The sequence below is a fragment of the Alosa alosa genome, chromosome 6, assembly GCF_017589495.1.
Source record: "Alosa alosa isolate M-15738 ecotype Scorff River chromosome 6, AALO_Geno_1.1, whole genome shotgun sequence".
In the NCBI taxonomy this organism is placed as follows: Eukaryota; Metazoa; Chordata; class Actinopteri; order Clupeiformes; family Clupeidae; genus Alosa; species Alosa alosa.
In genome coordinates this window covers 12,884,128-12,908,127 of record NC_063194.1, presented here as the reverse complement: position 1 = coordinate 12,908,127, position 24,000 = coordinate 12,884,128, and the positions used below count along the sequence as shown (strand labels likewise).

The 24,000-nt window shown below is 45.8% G+C and overlaps 1 protein-coding gene across 2 annotated transcripts in view; it reads right to left on the bottom strand.

Moving 5' to 3' along the window:
- Positions 1-24,000, bottom strand: part of prkar1b (protein kinase, cAMP-dependent, regulatory, type I, beta) — a 76,981-nt gene that overhangs the window by 47,621 nt on the left and 5,360 nt on the right. Inside the window, exons 1-3 of one of the 2 annotated variants that reach the window (XM_048246449.1) lie at positions 15,873-16,087; positions 13,790-13,960; positions 7,229-7,320 (exon numbers count right to left, since the gene is read on the bottom strand). In XM_048246449.1, coding sequence (XP_048102406.1) covers positions 7,229-7,320; positions 13,790-13,960; positions 15,873-16,034 — 425 coding nt within the window. In that variant the 5' untranslated portion in view covers positions 16,035-16,087. Of the gene's footprint in view, positions 1-7,228; positions 7,321-13,789; positions 13,961-15,872; positions 16,088-24,000 lie in introns of those variants that run through there. The other variant, XM_048246448.1, reaches the window with a different exon arrangement.

Genomic DNA, 24,000 nt, shown 5'->3' with positions numbered 1-24,000 from the left:
CTCTCTCTCCTGATCCTCACGATCACCCCATCCTCCTGTGCAGTGCAGTGCAGTGCTGTGCTGCTGGTTCAGCAGGTGAGAGCTGCAGTGCCTGGTACAGACCCCCCCCCGGCTCCTCCAGCCCAGCCAAGCGTCGGCGGCAGTCTGTGGGGAGGAGAGGAGAGGAGAGGAGAGTGGAGGAGAGGAGAGTGGAGGAGAGGAGAGTGGAGGAGAGGAGAGGAGAGGAGAGTGGAGGAGAGGAGAGTGGAGGAATGCATACACACCAATCTGCATATCACATTAGCAGGGATGTACAGCTGATGACAGCGGCAGATCACAGGAGAGGACGTGCACTGACTGTATATGCAGTCGCACATGTCTATATCACAGGCAATCATCTAGATACGTGCAAAGACAGACACACACAAACACAAACACACACACACACACACACACACTTACTCAAACAGACAGACACATAAAGACAGGCTCCTTATCTATTCCTATGCGACACTTTCAGCAGAGTCTTGTTTCGTATCTGACCGGAAGAGTGTACTAGTGTGTATCTCCTGTGGTTCGGACCCTTATCAGGCTGGTAATCTCTGCCCATCGCTAACTAACTCACCATAACAGCATCAGGAAGTGGCCATGCAACACGGCTATTATAGCAACAGGGAAAGGCTGATAACAGCCACCGCTACCTCGTCCTTATCAAAGAGCTGTAATCAGCCCTGGCACTGACCACCGCAGCACACCTGAACATACACACTTACAGACACGGACATGGATACAAATGTACACAAACACACACACACATACATGCCCACACAACACAGACACACGCATACACACACACACGCACAGACTACACACACACACGACTGAGTATCCACCCTTTTACTTTTTACCAAATCATATTATGCATCATTAACTGTGGTCTTATCACGATAGGTGGCTTTCTAATGGCCCATGAGCACAAAAGGCCCAGAATAGCCTGCAATCAGATGACGTGTGGCGTGTGGTCAGCCAGATGGTGACACCGACAGCACACACACAGGTGTTTGGTCCCAGAGCCTGTCGCAGCCAGACACTAGTGGACACTAGCCAGACAGCCAGGCTCAGTCAAGGTCATTGGCCTTAGGTAGCGTCTATTTCGGCGAGTCCGAGCGTACACTGAGTGGACTCACTGGGCACACGTTATAGCTATTGTGATGGAATTCGGATGTAGGGTCAAAGCAACGGGCACCGCTAACACTCGCTTTCATGGACATGTAGGACACAGTGTTAGTACCATTAACTTATGGCAGTAGTGCTATGGCAAATACTGATAAAGGCAACATGACATTCTCTCATCATTGGACATAACATGTTAAAGACAAGTCCCACACACACACACACACACACACACACACACACACGCGCGCGCGCACAGACACACACGATTATGTCCGTCTCAAGGTATGAGGGCGAGTCCAAGTGTTGGGTCCAGTGCAGTGAGCAGGTAGAGGCAGGGTTAGAAGGGCTATCCCCCGGGCAGTCACCCAGTAAGGAGGAGGGCCAAGACAAAGGAGGGCTGTGTGTGGCATGCTGTGCCCTCCTTAGAGCAGGTGGCACGGGGCATGGTGCCAGTCTGAAGGGCAGGAGCGACATCTCACAGAGAATAACCAGGGCTCAGGTGGCACTGCACATGCACACACACACGCACACACACGCACAGACCTCTCTCTCTCTCTCTCTCTCTCTCTCTCTCTCTCTCTCTCTCTCTCTCTCTCTCTCTCTCACATACACACACAAACAGATACACACAATGACACGTCATACATACACATATATACATACACATATACATACACATATATACATACACATAAACAAACACAAAATAACTATATGCTAGCTACTGAGCCTAATTGGGCCACACACACACACACACACACACACAAGAGGAACTGAATGATACTGACCTTAATTTGGCCTCTCTCTCTCTCTCTCTCTCTCTCTCTCTCTCTCTCTCTCTCTCTCTCTCTCTCTCTCTCTCTCTCTCTCTCTCTCTCTCTCTCTCTCTCTCTCTCTCTCTCTCCCTCTCTCCCTCTCTCCCTCTCTCACTTACACACACACACAAACACACACACACACACACAAACATCTAAAATATCCTTAATCATAACAGGATCAAAGGACAAACATAAACCGTACAAATGAGTATAAGGCACCAGTATGGCAGAGACTAACAGAATGTGGTGGAACACACACACACACACACACACACACACACACACACACACACACACACACACACACACACACAAGCAACAGTGAGTCGCTTTTTTTCTGAAGCATCTATGAAACCATATCTGTAATCATTCTTCAAAGGGAACAATAGACAGAGCAGTCTTTTAGATGCAGCTCAAGATACAGGGAAACTCCCCTTCACACAGACACACACACACACACACACACACACACACACACACACACACACACACACACACACACACACACACACACACACCTACAGTATATGATCATAATAAAGCATACAGGATCAAAGACAAACAAAAATAATGACTCCCCATCACTGAATTCCACCGAATTACTCACCATAGCAGTACTGTAAACAACAACAAACTTGTACATGTAGTGTGTGTGTTGTTTTTTAGTTTGTGTGTGTGTGTGTGTGTGTGTGTGTGTGTGGATGAGTGTGTGTGTGTGTGTGTGTGTGGATGAGTGTGTGTGTGTGCTTGTGTGGATGAGTGTGTGGATGAGTGTGTGTGTGTGTTTGAGAATATCCATCTGTAAATGCAGTAGAGAGCCTTGATGAGACACTAGTGGGTGCATCTGCTGAGCCTATTATAACCAGCGTTAGAGTCACCCATGAAATCCACCCATCTTGGGAGCAGGGCAACATAAGACCTGCATCAGTCCAGGGCTGCACTTTACGGACATGGTCTAGTGACAAACCTGGGGAAGTAACCCAGATGATGTGGTAAACTTCCTAATAAGAGAGCCCTATGGCTTCATTCTCCAAGCAAAACAAAGCCAAAAGTCTCCTCTTCTAGGATATTTACAATGAGCTAACTTCTCCAGGTTTGTCCCTAACCCACATACCTGTATTACCACCCAGATGTATACGGGGGTCCCACCAATTTTCACTGACACAATATTAAACCATTTTTATGATTTTTCAGTGACCTTGAAAGAGATGTTCATGACTTCATATTATACAAGTACAAAATGGCTAACTTTAGACCACAGGTTGGGGCTAATTATGAAATGTTATTTAAACTTTTCCAAAACTTTCATTGGAAATGGATATGGGATTATACAATTCCATGACATTTCATTCCAAGACTGTGGAAACCCTGTGTGTAGATTGAGCATCGCTACATGCAAAAGCCTCAGTGTGTGCATATACTGGCTGTAAGCACTCATGAACATACATTGGTTGTACTCATTTATGGGCACTGTTATAATGTGATCATGGTATGGCTACGAACAGCTAGGACAGTCTATAGTGAAATATCACAATTCAAAAAAATCCAATTCTCTTACTGCATTTGTTTTTCATCCAGAATGTGGTGACTCACAAATAAACCGCAAAAACTGTGTTATCGAGGTCCTACAGGTGTGTGCATATTTGACCAGCTTAGAGTGTTTAAGATGACTTTAGTCAATAGATATATTATGTTAGCGTTAGCAGCACTTTACTGGCCATCTGATGGGTTAAATAACTTTCAGGCTACGCTGCTCCCGCTAGCGAAAAAAAAAAAACAATCCCTGAGCCATGATATGCATCATAAAAGTGCATTTGGAGCCGTGTGGGCAGCAGCACAAAGAGGCTCCCTCTGCCCCTGATTATTAAAACGATGATAGCATAATAAAGTGATAATGGAGGAACAAATTTGTGTTGTTCAGCTTACATAACTGGTGAGTGAGTAATGAGTCGTGATGTTTCCTTCACACGCCACTCTCTGCCAGCGCCCCTCCGACGCATGCCAGCGGGGTCTGGCCAATCACGGCCGGGCAGACTGCGCGGGGTCCTATCACGAGGCCAGATGCCTCACGGGGCGCAGCAGCGGGCCAATAGCGGCACGTGGCTGGTCGAGGCCGGCCAAAAAACGCCAGAGAGGGAGAACGAAGGGGAGCTGGCCAATTACAGCTCAGCGTGACAGCCTCCGGCAGCACAGAGCCAGCCAATCAGACGACACAGGTTCGGCAGCGATGGCCAATGATAGCATACCAGGATATCAGCGGCCTGGCATGAAAGATCGAGTGTTCCCATGCCCATCAGTGCCAGCTGCGGACTTATCATGCTCACAAGTGGCACCCTGGGCCAATGATGACTCATACCTCAATGTGGAGCCCTAATCTCTGCACTGCACAACCCCTTCTTCACTCCCTCTCTCTCTCTCTCTATCCTTCTCTCTCATTCTCTCCCACTTTCCCTTCATCCCTCTCTCTTTCCGCCCCCCCGGGCTGGTCACTGAGGGAATGGGCAGTGAGAGACGGTTCCGTAACCCCAACATGACGTCACACTCTGGAAGGCCATCTCAGGAGCCTCCCCGTTACTAATTGGGGCCATGGCAACCGAGTGCTACTTCCTTCTCTCTCCGCCTGGGGGATTTCAGGACACACACCCACACACACACACCCAGCCTGCCTGCCTGCTGCTCCCGGCTGGCATGAAGGGTGTCAAACTCACAACCACACAACACACAGACACACACACACATTTTCCCTTCCACAATTCCACAATCATTTTTTATTCTTATTGAGTTGAGTACTTTTTCATGATTCTGCATGACCTACTCAAACTCCAGTGGCGAATCATGTCATTCTAGCTCTGACTCTGATTCCTCTAGTCAGTGATCTGTAATATCCTCCAGCTCTGGCTGTGTCACTTTGACTCATAATCACCACGGCCATGTCAGAGTCCCACCACCTTCTACTACACCAAACTCAAGAAGTGTGCAGACTTTAAGTATTTACAGATTTTTCATCCTGCACTGTCGTGCACAATGGCCTCCTTCCACTGAGGATTCTCAAACCAGAGCCACTGTGTGCTGTATGAATGCGGCTTCACTTAGAAGGCAGCATGTGCTACGCTGCCTGCTGGCTTCAGCGCAAAATAGTAGTAGCCACCACACACCACAGTAGAAGTTCAACAATGCGCTGTGAGGGAAGGCAGTAGTGCTGTTTGTCGCTTTGTATGTAATGGGCTGCATTTATATAGCGCTTTAATAGACTCCTCTGAGCACCCAAAGCACTTTACAATGTCATGCCTCACATTCAGCCATTCACACAAACACACACCAATGGCCGGAGGCTGCCATGCAAGGCGCCCACCTGCTCATCGGGAGCACAAGGGTGAAGTGTCTTGCTCGAGGACTTCGACAGACACTTCGACAGGGTCAGGAGGAGTTGGGCTCGAACCGGCAACCTTCCAGTTGCTGGACGACTCCTCTACCTCATGAGGCACTGCCACCCCATGTGAAGGTGCTTTACTCACCTTCATTAAAACATGATGAATGGATGGATGGATGGATGGGTAGGTAGATACCTTATTAATGAAATGACCAAGGCAGGTCAATGGTTTGCACAGCCATTTCACATTAATAGGCAAGTCATGCATGCATACAGACCTAGTGTGTTGGATTAGGTAGGATTAAACACGATGACAGCCGTGGGGAATCAGACAACATGCCCCCCCCCAGTACGGACATGCCTGTTAGAGGGATTGTGTGTGTGTGTGTGTGTTGGTGTGTGTGCGTGCGTGCATGCACGTGTGACCTGGTCCGGATGGCAGTTCCAAATCACATCTGTGGAGTAAACACACGCGCACAAAGGGGACACACTTCAATTTGGCCTCTCTGGCGTGGCACAGCCACTCTCTCATTAGGCCGTAAGGTTGGGCTTTGCCTATCCACTGAACACAAGCCCTACGCATTCTGGAATGCCTCAGAGGACTTCCAAATGAATTCAGATGGGAATGGATGGGCAAGTCTCTCCCACAGGACTGATGAGGAGCCTCTCTCTCACACACACACACACACACACACACACACACACACACACACATATACACACAGTGTAGTGTTCCGGGGCTTAGTGAAAGCTGCCCAGTGGGTTCTTCTCTCCTCCGCAGCGAATGGATTCTCCGTAGGCCTGCTATGCCTGCTGCTCCTGCCACCTTTTCCCACAACGGCCCGTGTCGACACTCCACCCTGACACAGATTTACAATCGATGGATTTATGTTGTGTTTGTGTGTTTGTGTGTTAGTGTGCACATGGTTGGTATGGGATGGTGTCAGGTTTGTGTGTGTGTGTGTGTGTGTGTGTGTATTTGTGTATGAATGTACACTGCTGTATGTTTACACTAGGTGTGTGTGTGTGTGTGTGTGTGTGTGTGTGTGTGTGTGTGTGTGTGTGTGTGTGTGTATGTGTGTGTGTGTGTGTGTGTATGTGTCCTGCTGCCATTTCGTGTTTGTGACATGCTTCAGCCTCAATCGCTGCCTTACTGGAGCGTGGCGAATGCGCACATTCCGGGGGAACATAATTCTGCCCCCACCCACATTTTAACGCACTTTAGATTACTGTCATGTACAGTGGTTCCCCCTGTTGCTATGGAGACCGACCGAAACAGTACATACACAATGGATACCACATGCCAAACATCCAACCACTACCAACAACTCACACACACATGCACACACACACACACACACACACACACACACACACACACACACACACACACACACACACACACACACACACACACACGTCAACCCTCAGACCGCAGACAAAAGTGGTTCTTAGTGGTCTGCGCGTCTCTCTTTATGCAAGCGGAGAACCAACAGCATAAGCATTGTGGTTAGTGAGGGAGGCCCAATTACATGAAGCCATTATTACCCGCTGATAAAACACTCTGGATGCTCTGGCACATGACACAAAGGAGCCTCACACACACACACACAGATAAGACACACACACACACACACACACACACACACATTTAAGGCATGTACCAATGTACAAGCGCACACACAAACACACAATCACACACACACACAGGGTTGCCAGAGCTGAGATTGTACTAGCAAAGTGTGCTTGTGTATAGCATATCACAATGCTATCATATGACAGGGATTTGGGAAGACGTGAGGCGCTGGCTAATGAGCGGAGCGCAGCGCGGCGCCGCTTCTGAAGTGATGCCAGCACCTAAGTCACTATGGCGACGCTCGCTCACCTCCTCTCGTTGTCATCCAGGTGCGCGAACAGCACGTTCTTGGAGATGGCTTTGGCTAGGGCGGTCATCGTCTTGTAGTCTTTTGGGATGACCTGTTGACGCCCACACATATACACACCCATGCACACACACAAACACACACACACACACAAACACAGAAAAACACGCATACACATCCAGATGCATTAATATACATCCTTTGCATAGCTTAACACATGTGCACTATACATATACAGTCCAAAAGCTCACCAAAACCTTTCCTCATCTAAGTGTCTATGTAAGTATAAGTGTGTATTTCTATGTATATGTATATGCATGTTGTATGCACATGTGTATGTGTGTGTATGTGTGTGTGTGTGTGTGTGTGTGTGTTGTGTGTGTGTGGGGGTTGTACATGTGCATGGCTGTGCATACGTATACAATCATCCATTCATGCATGTATACATATATCTATACCTGGCCTTTGCACTCATCTATATTTTAATTTTGTTGGAGCTTTTTCTCTGTGAATGTGTGTGTGTGTGTGTGTGTGTGTGTGTGTGTGTGTGTGTGTGTGTGTGTGTGTGTGTGTGAGTGAGTGAGTGAGTGAGTGAGTGAGTGAGTGAGTGAGACAGAGAGAGAGAGAGAGTGTGCTGGCAGACCACAAGCAGTGGTGGTAGAGCCAGAGCCAGCCCAGTGGAGGATGAGGCATGACTGTGAAATGACTCAGGCTCCTGTGCTTTACAGCAGGATTACAGGATTGAGCTGCTGTGCCCAGAACACACATCTGTCACTGCTGCACACAGGAGATGAGAGGAGAAGAGAGGAGAGGAGAGGAGAGGAGGGGAGGGGAGAGGGGGGAGAGGAGAGGAGAGAGAGAGAGGAGGGGAAGAGGAGAGGAGAGAGGAGAGGAGAGAGAAGGGGAGAGGGGAGCCGAGAGGGGGAGAGGGAGGGAGAGGAGAGGGACGGGAAAAGGAAAGTAGAGGGTGAGGAAAGGAAAGAAGATGAGCAGAGAAAGACAGAATTCAGATGGAGCGCCTGTGGCAGGACAGAAGTCAGAACCAAAGAGTAAAAGAAAGGAGTGTTAAGATGGAAGACATGAAGATCAGACCAAAATAAACGAGCAGAGAGAGAAACAAAAGCATGGAGAGAGGCGCACACAGATGTCTGGGAAAGAGAGGCAGAAAGAGAAGAAGAGTGACAAAAATGGGTGCACTGTTGATTGAGGAAGGGAGAGAAGGCGTGAGAGGAGAGTCACTGAGAGGAGAGATGTGAGGAGATGGAAGAGGAGAAGATGGAAGGGACATCTGGGGGAGGCAGAGACCTTGAGACCAGACGCTGTGGAATGAGAGCCAAAGAGATGCTGAAAGCATTAGAACCTGCATGGCCGTCAGAACAGACAGCAAACCCACAGAACCAGATGGAGGGAGTGGGAGAGACCGTTGGAAAAGAGGGAGAGCGGCAGAGGAGGAGAGTGATGCACTACATATGTCACATCGACAAGAGGGGAGAGCAGGAGAGGAGAGGAGAGGAGAGGAGAGGAGAGGAGAGGACAAACAAGGAGGTGGAGAGGAGAGGAGAGGAGAGGAGAGGAGAGGAGATGAGAAAGAGGAGAGGAGAGGAGAGGAGAGGAGAGGAGAGGAGAGGACAAACAAGGAGGTGGAGAGGAGAGGAGAGGAGAGGAGATGAGAGGAGGTGAGGTGAGGTGAGGTGAGGTGAGAAGAGAGGACAAACAAGGAGAAGGAATGGAGAGGAGAGAGGAGAAAAGAGGAAAAAGAGGAGGAGAGGAAATGAGAAGAGGTAAAGAGAATAAGAAATTAGACAAGGGGTCTGTACGAAACGGGAAAAAATGTTGCCTTTTAAGATATCTAACAGGGGAGCGAGGCATCGAGGCATGTCTGAATCAAATATTTCTGTGAAATGCTGCCTTCTAAGATACCTTTGTTTTGACGAATTTTGAAGGCAGCATTAATGTATCCCTCATGCTTCCTTCAACGTCAAAAATTCTATTTAATTGTGAGCAACTATTGCTGCAGTCAAACGTTACGTTATTCTTCTTTCTGGTATCCTGACAACTGTGTTGCTATCTTGCTACTGTAGGCTGTCCGAAACAAAGTTCGTAGCCGTTACCTTAATGCATGCTACGGCAAGTGACTCAGTAGAGAGCTGAAGACAGCGAGACAGCACACAGCTGCCTTCTGTTTCGTACAGAGCCAAGATGAGACCAGTACATAAAGAGCATGATTCACTATATATACAATATCAATAACACAAGGAAAACGCACAAACGGCCCAGCAAGCTAGAGAGAGGGAGGAAGGGATGGAAAGAGAGAGAAGGAGAAGGAGAGAAGGAGAAGGAGAAGGAGAGAAGGAGAAGGAGAGAAGGAGAGAATGAGAGGAGAGAAAGTGACTGGGAAGGCTCTAATTATGAGATGCAGCAACATGAAGGCGACCACACAAAGAGCCAAATATGCAACAGCGGCACTCCACTAAGGACTGGACTATATCTGTCCCTCGTCTGGAAATAGGCTACATCCATACACACACACACACACACACACACACACCAACATGCACAAACACACACACACACAAACACACTTACACACAGTCGCTACTTTCTACCTATACAAAGTCAAAGTCAAAAGTCAAAGTCTGCTTTATTGTCAATTTCTTCACATGTCAAGACATACAAAGAGATCAAATTACGCTTTCCTACTATCCCACGGGTGGAGACAAGACATATTTTACCAATTAGGTCCACAGACAAACATAACATTCAAGTAAACAATATAAAAAGTAAAAAATAAGAAGGCACATACAATGAAGAAAATAAGAGCAGCAAAATTTGAGTTGAAATTGTGCAATTGTGCATACAGTAGACAGTCAATATAAGGGGAAACAAAAGTCAGGGCCAATAAATGGCTGAGGTAGTTCTGTTTGACCTAAGCATGCAAGTGGCATAGTGGTGCAAGTTATGTAAGAGCAGCAGAAGTGTGTTCTGTGAAGTGTTTTCAGGACAACAGGACAACAACAAGCTGCAAAGTGTGCAAGTGTACAAGTGGAGTAGTGCAAGTGGAGAGTGCAAGGCAGCCATTGTGGGTCCAAAGGCTACATCCACTGTCATGTCACTGACATACTGTCAGAGATGTGGGTCTATAATTGATAGCGATGCAGCAGCTGTGTTTCGATGCTCCTGTGCTCCTGTCACTGACCCCAGATCAGTGGTGTGTCTGAGTGCAGCCCAAATCAGCCTCCATACAGCTAGGACAGCTGGGGAAAGGCCCCACTCAAGCCACATATGAGTGGATAACAGCAGATGCTTCTCCGCTATGTTCTGTTTATCTAAAAAGTATCTTGTTCTGTTTCTAAAAGAGTTGAAAAGCTGTGTGTGTGTGTGTATTTGTGTGTGTGTGTGTGTGTGTGTGTGTATGTGTGTGTGTGTGTGTGTGTGCACTCTTAAAACGAATGTGTTGTCCCTATTTGGACGCAGAGAAGTGTTTATAAAACAACGTAAGTTGTGTTGATTTCAACTAGTGTTAATTTTGTCACCTATATTTAATTTAGTCTTAGTCTTAGTCTTGTGACGAAATGTCCTTTTTAGTCTTTGTCATATTTAGTCATTCAAATATCATTTTTGTTAGTCAAGTTTTAATTCTATTAAAAGTCCCACATTTTAGTCTAGTTTTTAATCAAATGAAAACTAAAGGTATCTTAGTCTTAGTCAGTTTTAGTCAAAACAGTTTAGTCTTTTTTTTATAACAAATTATTTCTGATTACCATTTGAGTCAAACAGTGTTTCACACATCTCAATTTTCCCAATAATAGTTGTGTGTCCACAGAGCTACTCGCCTGTTATAATTACTCATTCTGATTTTTTGTCAGTCAGTATGTTTACATGCACAGGTAAGTCAAGCTACAATTATAGCTCGGCTGGGATTTGACCATAGACAGTAAAAGATTTGACTGGACCACTGTCATGATATTCGGAGAGACCAGTGTTTCTCAAAGTGTGGTGGTCCGCTAAGTTATCCCAAGTGGTCCCGCGAGCAGGCGCGGGTAAAAATATAATATAGATAAGTTGTTTGCAATATTGAACCAACTTGTATGTAACTCCAAACAGTTCTGCAACACTGTCTATGTAAGATATGCCAGTTTAAATCATATGAATCCTCTGACACAATAAGCAAAGTGCAAAGACAATAAGCAAGGTGGTTCAGTGAGTAGGCCCATTGTGTAGACTAATATACTGGTGAAGTAGGTCTAATCTTTCTTTTTTTTTAGCTAGGGTTAGTTAAGTAGTCCTTCGCCTGAAAAAGTTTGAGAAACACTGTCGTAGACCCAAGTATTAATGTTTTACTCCCGCCACGCTTAGATGGCGATATACTAAAGGCAACACATTCCCCAAAACAAACTCCATCTTATCCATAGCTAACTTGCTAGCTTAACTTTTCATATTAGCTTACTTGCTAGCAAACTTTGCATCATCAGTGTAACTAGTCAAATAGTTGACATTACATGCTAAACATTTTCGTATGGACATTCTGGGGATGTTAGTTTGTATGAGAGAAGCTTGACTTCTGGGTATGTAGCATTGTGTCATAAAGCTAGGTAGTTAGCTTAACTCTGGCAGAAATCTCCGTGTTCTTGTTCCATGTAGTTTTAGGTGTTGCAGCCACAAGGTTGCAGCAACAGCACGTAGACTAGCCTACAGGACCATGAACTCATTCGGAATATTTTGAAAACGTAACAGCTAGATGTTCTGTCTTCTCATTATGTAGACCCTAAAATGAGAGATTTTATCTTAGTTTTTTATTTCATGCAAAACATTTTAGTCTCGTCTTTTTTGTCAACAGTAATGCATCTTAAGATAGTCTTAGTTAGTGTTTCAGGACATTAGTGCCGTCTCGTCATCGTCTCGTCTTAGTCATGAAAAAAAAGGTTGTTGACGAACATATTTCCTCTCGTCTCGTCTGACGAAATTAACACTAATTTCAACTCAAGTTGTGTTATTTTCAACACATATTGTGTAACAAATAAAAAAAGGAAACAACACAAACCATGTTGTCCCTATCTAGACACAAAGGTGTGTTTAAAAACAACACAAATTGTGTCATTTTCAACATGTTTTAAGAGTGTGTGTGTGTGTGTGTGTGTGTGTGTGTGTGTGTGTGTGTGTGTGTGTGTGAGTGTGTGTGCACATGTGTCTGTGTGTCTGGGTGTGTCTGCCTGTCTGTCTGTGTGTGCACGTTGCTGACAGATCTAGCATGCTAATATGACATGGTGGTGTGTGTGTGACGAACATTGGAGTGCTAATGAGAGAGGCTGTCTCTATGTGTTTACCAAATACCAAAGCCACTGAACTTTAGCTGGCAGAGCGACACACAGACACACATAAAGACACACACTACATACACAACACACACACACACACAGATGCGCGGATAAACACACACACACACACATCTTGCTCCTAAAAAAAACATAAACATACCTACATAAACACCCATGCACTATCCTAGACACACACACAAAAAAAAGTAAAGTACAAGGACACACACACACACACACACACACAATCACAGGATCAAAAGAGTAAATATACTATACTATACTATACAAACACACACACACACACACACACACTCACACTCACACACAGACACACTTGGCCACACTTTAGTGCGCTCAGCATCAAGCCCACTCCACAGGGCCCTAGCCGTTAATGCGCTGTCATGTTCATCACCCGTTAACAAGCACCGTAACGATCTGCTTCAGCCCACTCACAGGAACACAGACAGAGAGAGGGATGGAGGGAGCCGGGGGACGAAGAAAGAGAGTAAGAGACGGAGCCCCCAACCACTGATGGAGGAAGATAATCTCTCTTTCTCTCTCTCTCTCCCTCTCTCTCTCTTTAACCCCCTCTCTTTATCTGTCCCTCTCTCTATCTCTCTCTCTTTCTCCCTCTCTCCCAGTCCCTCTCTCTGTCTCTCTGTGCTGTGCCAGAGTGGATGTGGATTAGTGTAATTCATGGGAGCTGCTGGCCATAGCCACTCTAAGATAATATCACTCTCGGCCCCCTCAACCAGACATCCAATCACATTTCTCAACCACCTGTCTCTCTCTCTTCATCTGCCCATCTCTACTGTCTCTCCTCTTTCTCTGCATCATGCAGTCTATTCCTCTACCCATCTGTCTCTGCATCACTCTCTTCCTTTATCTGCGTCACTCATTATCTCGTCCACTGTCTGTCTCCCTGTGCAACAGTTGGTTCTGGTATCCTGTCGGCCCATCTATGTAAGTGGACACAAATACAAACACACACACAAACAACACACACACATATAACCCCTTTCTCAGCACACACACACATGTGTGCCACTTACCTTTCACTCGAGATGAGGGTCTCCTCATATAGTGTGTGTGTGTGTGTGTGTGTGTGTGTGTGTGTCAGTGGGACAACATCCCTTATTATATAGTTCTTGGTCCTAATGCTACCTCTAGCACCAGCATAATGTCTCCATGTGTGTGTGTTTGTGTGTGTGTGAATATACTGTATGTGCTTATGTGCATGTGTCTGACCTTGCGCACGTAGCTGACGGCGTCCTCCTCGGTGTACACCTCAGCACTGACCCCGCCTCTGCGTCGGCGGGCCTTGACCACGGGGTTGGGTGGTGGGGGGGACACCTCATCGTCATGAGAGTCTGACTGCGAGTTGGATTTCTGGCGAGCCAGGATCTGCTTACACTCCTCCTGCTCACACACACACACACACACACACACACACACATATACATTTAAGGCATGTTTTATGATGTATGTATTTAAACACTTACTGTGGTCTATTCTATGTTTTGAGGTGACATGTAATGCATTATATTTAAACAATTCAACACAAATTTCAGAGACAGGAAGAGGAATTCAGACAGTAAAAGTCCGACTGTGTTTCACAAAGATATCCCACACCAAACATACGGGATCGATCAGAACGCTCAATATTTCACACAAAGCATGCTCATGGTAAAAAAAAAGCTCAGATGGGGTGTACTGTCTGCAATGATCTAGCATTATGGATGTATGAGTGTGTGTGTGTGTGTGCGTGTGTGTGTGCGTGCGTGTGTGTGTGTGTGTGTGTGTGTGTGTGTGTTTCTGCTCTGAGGTGAAAGACTAATAGATGTGCACGTGCCTCTCGGCTGGCAAACACACACAAAGCCGTTGGTGGGCGCACCGATCTGGATCTTTCTGCTGACACCACACTGCTGAATAATTCACCCAAACCTCTATTAACCATACAACAGCAATGTTTGTTTGTTTGTTTGTTTGTGTGTATATTATGTGTATGTTATTGTGCTTGTATGTGTATATGTGCATGTATACAGTATGTGCATATGTGTCTATGCATGTATGTGTGCGTGTGTGTTGTCTAGGCATATGTTTATTTCACTGAAGACAGGCAGGGAGAGAAAAAAGTGAGAGAAAGAGAGGGAGGAAGGAAGAGAAATATCATTGCAGTCTGGTCAATGGCTCTCTCCTGGAGCAAGCCTACATTGGTATTCCTCTAAGAGAACCTTTCCAACACAATGCTGCTGACGGCAGATTTTACAATCCAGCATAGTGCTGTGTAAGGATATCAGTATCTTTCTTTTTCTTGGTCTCTCTCTCTCTCTCTACATCTCTCTCTCTCACTCTCTCGCTCTCTCTCTCTCACACACACACACACACACACACACACACACACACACACACATATAAACAAAGAGGGATGCTGCCTCTATCAAACTCCATATAATCATCACACAGGGGGTGTGGGAGGTGCACACTATCAGACCACCCCTTCTAATCTATATTGCTTTGCATTTCTACAGATACACACACACACACCCACACAGAAACAAACACAGACACACACACACAGAGATGCAGAATTGCGCATGCACAGAGACATACACATTACGCAGAGTCATCCGCCCAGGGACAGAAGCCAGCAAGAGAGAAAGATCTCTCTTTCTCTCTCTCTCAAACACACACACATACAGTACACACACACACGGCAGGGGAGAAAAGGCAGCATTCTTCACATCAGTGTAACAGGAGAGGGGGAACACATGCTTATCATGTCAACATAAGGCAAAGAAGTGACCAGCTTGCCAGCTTAATGGTACACATGCAGAGATGCACACACACACACACACACACACACACACACACACAAAGATCATCACTGCCTGCAGCCTCCCACACACACACGCACACACACACACACACACACACACTCACACACACACACACACACACACACAGTGTAGGCAGGCAGCCCGAGCTGAACTTGTTTGTTACACACACACACACACACACACACACTTACACACACACACACACACACACAAACACACACTGCCAGACCGCGCAGCTTCTGTTTCCCTTTCTCCGAGAAAAACACCTCACCTTAATCTTTTCTAATGAGTCATCTTAGGAGCGAACGCTCGCACAGACTAACCAAAACACACACACAGACTAATTTCAATTGTACGATCCAAACAAAACAAAACGCTTTACACGGCCGCTTCCCAATCCACAATAACAAACCCAAACAACAACAACAACAACAACAACAACAACAACCTCTACCCACCCCACCACACCACCCAGAAAACCCCACACGCACCTCGGTCATGCTGGTGTCGTAGGCGCCGTGGGCCGTCCAGCTGGAGTCGGCGGGTGCGGCCACATGTGTGTTGGTGTGTGTGTGCGTGCAGTCATGGCTAGGGCCCGGTCCGGAGGCCTCAGCGTCCCCGAGAGGCCTGGGCCCCTCGCCACCGCCACTCATGCCCGGCCTGGGCACAGGGGCCGGCACCCCCCTCCTAACGCCAGCACCATCACGTTACCCACCCCCCACCCCACCGCCAACACACACACACACACACACACACACACACACACACACACACACACACACACAGACCTGTATGTCTGTCCGTTAGGCCACGCAGTCCCCGGACGCCGACATGGACAGTGTGCAACAGACGCGAGAAAGAGTTTGTATGCGTGCACGCGCGCGTGTGTTTGTGTGCATGGAAGAGAGACGAGAGAGCGTGGGATGCAACAGAGCAGTGAGTGAGTGAGTGTGTGTGCGTCCGTTGGATGTGAAAAGCTTAGAGAACAAGCGAGTGAGCAACAGAGAGAGAGAGAGAGACAGAGAGAGACAGAGAGAGACAGAGAGAGACAGAGAGAGACAGAGAGAGAGAGAGAGAGAGAGAGAGAGAGAGAGAGAGAGAGAGAGAGAGAAGAGCGGATTGCCAGTACTCAGGCGGATCGGAAAAAAAAATCACAATGATTACAGCAGGAACCAGGCTCTCCCTTGCTGCCCTGCGCCACTTTCTCTCCCCTTTCTGTCTCTCCCGCCCTTGCTTGCTCACTCTGCCTCATTCCCTCCTCCCTCCCTCCCTCCCTCTCTCAATCTGCTTGCGCACACACTCTCACTATCGGTCTCTTTCGTTTCCTTCGTCACCATGACAACAGGGCATCTCACTCTTCTGCACTAGGGGTGCAGGAAGTAGAAACGAACATTAACCCAAAAATATGCTATGTGCAAAACAAACTCACCCCACACGGAAACACTCACACAGACACACACTTACATAACATTCATGAGTAATGCATAATGTCAGTGTACAACACAGGTACCACACAAGGGCTTGGACACCCCTCACAATAGCAATGTGATACACCTACCACAAGTGATTCTCACACACACACACACACATACACACATACACACATACACACATACACACAGAGACACAGAGACACAGAGACACACACACACACACACACACACACACACACACACAGAGACACAGAGACACAGAGACACACACACACACACACACACACACACACACACACACACACACACACACACAGTTTAAATCACTTGTCCTTCTGTTTCCTTGTTTCTATTAGATTGCTTCATTGAGATATGACATCCTCTCTGACCTCCTGACCTACAGATGCACGCATGCTCCCAGAGGGCCACAGTGGAAAGTCTGAGCCACAGTCAATGTTCAAGACAAACCCCTCCCCTGGGACTACCAGGCAGCCATCACTTCATAAACACACACACACACGTGCCAAGACCTGCCACGACGCCTTACCCAGCTCTCTCACCCGCTCTCCCTCTCTCACACACACACCCCCCCAAGTGAGACTGAGAGTGGAGGAGAGAGGGTGGAGAAGAGAGGATAGAGAGAGAGAGAGAGAGAGAGAGAGAGAGAGAGAGAGAGAGAGAGAGAGACACTTTGAGTTTTAAAACCCATTTATTGAACCATTGCATGGATCAAAACCACCTTAAAACACTACAGTACAGCCCCGCCCCCCCCAGTCCCCATGGCATCACCACATAAATGCCAAGGTCCAATCAATAATGGAGACCAAACCCTTGTCAGTACACCATTTCTATGAGAAATGAGCCACATTGTCTGAAACTTTAAAGAAAGCATATTCAACCCTAACTCTTGACTCCACCAAAGAGACAGAGAGAGAGGAGGAGAGGGGTGAGGGAGTTGACCGGGGGTGGGAAAAGTGTACCTGTGTCTGTCTCTTGCACACCCCTCCACAGAGTTACAGTAGGTGGGTGGGGTACAGTAGGTGACACTTTTATTCAGATTAGAATCGGAGTAATGGCTCAATCAAAATAACAAATAAACATAGAAACACCTTAACAGAAATAAAACTGCCTAAATCTGATTAGAATTTTAATCGGAATGAAAGTTCTTATTCCGATCATTTTGCCCGCTGTATCTACTCAAGTAAAAGCAAAGCAGCAACAACTATTCCGATAAAAGATTCTAGAGCACATGAGAGTACCTGACCGAAAATACCCATGTAACAGATGGCACACATTTTTTATTCGGAATAGCTTAATCAAAAAAAATGTCCATGTAAACCCAACTACTGTCACTCAACCAAATGACAGGCAATCAGTTAATGTCTCCTCAATGGATTATGGCCATGAACTATTCTATTCTATTCATGTTTATAACAAAATACCACATTCCGGTTTAAATCTGTCTTACTGTTGCTTTTTGTAAGCTTTATTTGTTGATTTATTAACCAATGAACCTCCCTAAGCAGCCAATCAGATGAGATTTTCCACACCTGGTCCCTCTGGCCAAACCTAAAGCTGCTGTTGCCTTACATTGTCATGGCAACCACAGGGGACGTAGAAGCATCCCTCCAGAGAGTCTCTTCACGACATCAGCCAACAGAACATTCCATTTCACACGGACGGATGTCATGGAAACCAGCCGCATCCAGCACAAGGCAAACACAATTGCTGATTAACAGGTCTCTCTGTGTGTGTGTGTGTATATGTGTATATAATATTTACTCTAGTTGGGGTGAAGAGGTATAACATATTTAATAGTGTGGGATTATACTGTGCAGGCCCAAGCGTAAGCCCAAGTAATTAAGAATGAGAGAATGCACCTCAGTATGTGTCTCTGATCACATGTGATTGACAGTGAATGAGGATGTGTTGACACAACCATGTAGTTTAACTGAGGGCTCATCTCCAACTTCAGACAACACACAGAGTGAGACCTCAAAGACAGCCGTCAGACTACCCGCGTGCAGAACAATCACTGATGCACTCCGAGAGCCTGTCTAACAGACTACAATTGCACTGATGGCAATGCTGTTATTAGTCACAATGTCACGGCGTCGCTGTCACTCTGATACAGAGCTCAACGGTAATCAGTGGTGAAGGACAGCCTGAGAGCATGAGCAGATGCTGTGGTGAAACTTTATGGCTGCCAGTTAGCAAGGATATCTGCCATTAGCTTCCACCCAGTCATGCTTTATGTAGTGCAATAAAAGGTATCTTAAATCATCTTATTCTACTAAGGGAGTGTTTTCATATCACATATCTTGTTTAGAAGAGTCCTGTTTTCTGTGACCCTCACCGTGCAGATAATATTTGATTAGAATGACTAAAACTGGAAGCCTAAAGAGGCCATCCAGACCTCAACAACACACACAATACATTTCAAACACAATACTAGCCTACATGGACACTTGGCATACTGACAGTCACACCTTGCACTACTCTTTTAAATAGTTCCATTCACCCTATGTATTATATCTTCTTTTTGTTTATAGTTTATTCTTATGTGAGTGTGTCTTTATTAATAGTTATTAATAGTTGGTAATCACTTAGGACACCCTTGCACAGGTGGATATGAGTCATGATATCATTTCACTGTGTGTTTTAAATCTGATCTCTATGTATGTGACAAATAAAACATATAGAATCTTTCATTTCTCTCTGCAAAAATGAGAGATCACGAGAGAGACGCAACATCATATAGTATTTATATTCATCTGCAGCCGGTTGCACCAGTGAAGTGTAAGTTTGATCGTAAGTTTAGGTGTAAGGTGTAAGACCACTAACACATTACAGATATCACACACGTGCCATGTGTATGTGTGTGTGTGTGTGTGTGTGTGTGTGTGTGTGTGTGTGTGTGTGTGTGTGTGTGTGCAGATGTCCTATGTCATGTATGTGTGGACACACGCCTCAGGACACGACAGCTGACAGGTTCAAAAGACAATAAATCACAAGGCTTCACTCACAGCAAACACACACACACTCACACCCACACATGGGCAAAAGACCACACACCACTGTGAGTTTGAAACTTGAGGCCAAAACACATCACCTTCAAGAAGAACACAGTCTAGTCACAGCAACATATATTATACTTCCCCAACCCACACCCCACAGTCAAACCAGCCATGATTAAAATGGTGCATAAAACACCTTTCCCACACCATTTGGGATCGGTTTCTCCTAACGTCAGACCTAATCACCACAACTCCAGTGAAAGGTCATTGATTATTGGCTACTGATTGCTTGTTTCTACTCCTCAAAAACACATTGATTAGCTTGAATTGGCTGGAACTGTACATCTGCCTCAGTCTGAACCACTTTGGCTTCAGTGGCCCATTCACAGACCCAGGTTGATGTATGAACTGCAGAGTGTTTTTGAGCAGATACACATACTAGAAAATTAGAGGAACAATATTTATGTTATTTATAAATGCATAATGCAAAATAATATAATATGAAAATAAATTCCATAGAAGGAGGGTTATCCGATTCTGGATTTGTTCTGAACTACCCTGGAAATCCAGAGTTCTCACGTTACTTTTACCCCAACATTCCGGGGAACCAGCTAAACTGATGAAGACAGCGCTGCAACGTTGGAGGACGGTACACGTTGGTTGTAGTGTTATCCGATTGCGTCGAAGTCCAAAATCATTCAGAGTAAACATGGTCTAGTGTTATCCAATTGCGTGCAGTGAGATTTTAAAAAGCATGCTTGTTGCTGACCCTCGAGTTGGGCCATTACATTGTTCTTGGCCAGACCCTTAATCTTTCTAGATTATCAGGGTCTGTTTTGTCCAGGCTAGTTCTGAACTTGGCTTCACTCAAAAGTGCACTTGGGTTTTGTTGATTGAGTTTACTCTCAGCACTGCGCTATAGGTTTGCCCCACCTCTGTCTCCTGGTTGACATTTCAGGCCTTGTGCCTGTCTCTAATTGCCTGAAGGAACTGAGATTTTAACACTTGCAGGTCAGTCTTCTGATTCCTCCCTTCCAAGGAGATACATCAGCAACAGATTGTCATTATGTAGGTAAGTATGAATGAACCTATATAGACTACATAAACAACTGCTACACTGTAGCTATTTTTTATCAAAACAACAGATTAAAAAAAATCAGCCAACGGAGCTAACACAAGCACAACTAATTAATTTGACTTTCATATACTACTATTAATTTCTAAGGTTACCAGCTAGTTAGCTCATTTTATATACGAGTGGGCAGGATGGGCTGAAATGGCCATTAAACATATTTGCTTAGAGAAGGGTTCCCCAAGTACTCAATGCACCCCCCTCTCCTGTCTCCCTTTTTCTCTCCTGTCTCTCCTCCCTTTCCTGTCTCTCCTCCCTCTCTCCTGTCTCTCCTCCCTGTCCTGTCTCTCCTACCTCTCTCCTGTCTCTCCTCCCTCTCCTGTCTCTCCTCCCTCTCCTGTATCTCCTCCCCAGTGGCGGAACAAGTCAGAGCCGGGCCGGGGGCAGGGTACATGTCCGGGCCCTTTATTAAATCATCATAACATAATTTTACAACATAGGCTACACATGCCCGCAACAGCGGGTCTTACAAGCGTCAGTGCCACGGAGAGCAACAATTCTAATTTCTAATTTAACTTCCCCTCGGTTTCTCTATAAATCTTACAAAATGTAGCCTACTATTACTGAGCAAATATCCCTTACTTTCAAAGCCCAATATTGACAGATAATCTGATTTCCCACACGATGAGTTTAGGCAAGGCCCGTCCCACCTCAAGCTCCGTCCCTGCTCCTCCCTCCTGTCTCTCCTCCTGCTCCTGTCTCCCCTTCTCTCTCCTCCCTCTCCTGTGTTCTCTCTGTCCTTCCTGCCCTGCAGACTTGCCACTGTGAATGACTGAACTCCATGCATGACAGGATGCAAAGACAAAATGGCACAAGACCACCATGGTGAAGTGTGTGTGTGTGTGTGTGTGTGTGTGTGTGTGTGTGTGCCTTGTGTAACTCTCGGGTCAGTGGGTTAATACACACACACACACACATACATGCACAGAGACACACCCTTCTTTACTATGTCACATGCTATGGGTGAGTGGAGTTGCTCAGGTAAAAGCATCACCCCAGGAAAGACACACACACACACACACACACACACACACACACACACACACACACACACACACACACACACACACACACACACACACACACACACACACACACACACACACACACACACACACACACACACACACACACACACGCACACACACACACACACACACCCCATGACAATCCTTTAGACAAATGTCTTTAGGTTGAGGTGTACACCAACAAACCATGAAACATGAGCATGACACTTTCAAGTACTACAAATGAACAATAATGTTAAACCCTCTTCACACACACACACACACACACACACACACACACACACACACACACACACACGTAGAGGAAGGGGAAATGAGGGGCCACTTAACTAAAAGCTCTCTCTCTCTCTCTCTCTCTCTCTCTCTCTCACTCTCTGTGTGTGCTGGAGGTCTCAGTGAATGAGTTGCAGGGTTAATCTAGCTTTTAAGTGCATTCCACTGAGCTAGCTCACAAACATCACACACACACACACACACACACACACACACACACACACACACACACACACACACACACACACACATTGCATTGTGTATACAATGCCCTGAGGACTCCATTTGTTAGATGTGTGTGTGTGTGTGTGTGTGTGTGTGTGTGTGTGTGTGTGTAACTGAATCAGCAGCTAAAAGACACAAAGGGATGGACCTGACACCAGGACGTGTCTGGGAAACACTGAGTAAAAGTGTGTGTGTGTGTATGTAGGGGAGGGGGGAGGGGTCTCTGTGTGTTGGATGCCCTTTAAACTTGCATTTGAGTGACAAGAAGACATTAACAATATTGAGACTATGGTCATTCAGCTGTATTACCTAGACAGACACACACACACACACACACACACACACACACACACACATTTATGTCAATGGCAGTTGAATGAGAATACGCTTCTCATTACAGAATAGAACATAATACGCTTCAGTTCGGCTTTGATTCAGCAGCTCTGGAACGATTAAGTCGTGTTCAATTCGTAAGCACTTCAAATGTTTTTTCAATAAAGAATTGCTTCGTCTTTCCAGTATATTCCAGAACACTGTCCCAATTGTAATATAAACACCAATATAAGCTATTCAAAATATACTAAAGCTTGTTACTGATTGCTGATTAGAATGAATGTTCAGCAGGCCCTTTGATTTTATGTCTACAATAGGTCCTTCCTATTCACTACTCTCAGCTATTAGCATTGATTTGCCATTAAGGATAATATGCAACTGTAAAGACAATAGATCTTTGGTTTTACCGTGTGACTGTCAGAGAGGGAGAGGGAGAGGGAGAGGGAGAGGGAGAGAAAAGAGAGAGAGGGAGAGGGAGAGGAGAGGAGAGGAGAGGGGAGAGGAGAGGGGAGAGGGAGAGGGGAGGGAGAGAGGGAGAGGGAGAGGGAGAGAGAGAGAGAGAGAGAGAGAGAGAGAGAGAGGGAGAGGGAGAGAAAACCTCATATCCCTGGGCAACCTTTCTGAGGACTCACACGCATCTACATGATCTATGCAGGTTTAAGGACATCAAACACACACACTCACAGACAAACAGACAGACAGACACACACACACACACACACAGACACACACACACACACACACTAAGTGTCGTATATAGCTGGTGTCACTTGTAAGGCCCAAAATATACCATGCTTCAAAGGGCCCTTCACCTTTTATCACTCAGGAGGAGTCTATTTTACCCATGCATACATGCACTGGCTGTTTGTCCTAATTATATATTATCTCAATGTTATTAACTTTTTACCATTTTTGTGTCAATGTAATACCCCATTCCTTATAGTAAATAAATCATTATTTCATTATATTGTGTTTTATTTTATTTAAGAGAAAAAGAGAGGTGGGCGATTGGGAGGCCTGTACCATATAAAACTATATATATATATAACAGCAAAACGGTTTCCATTTTATTCCTCACTTTACCAGTAATGTTCATCATATCTCTAAAAGAAAAGTGTGTGTGTGTGCGTGTCGAACTGAGGCCTTTTCTAGAATGTGATCACAGACTGTGTGAGGAG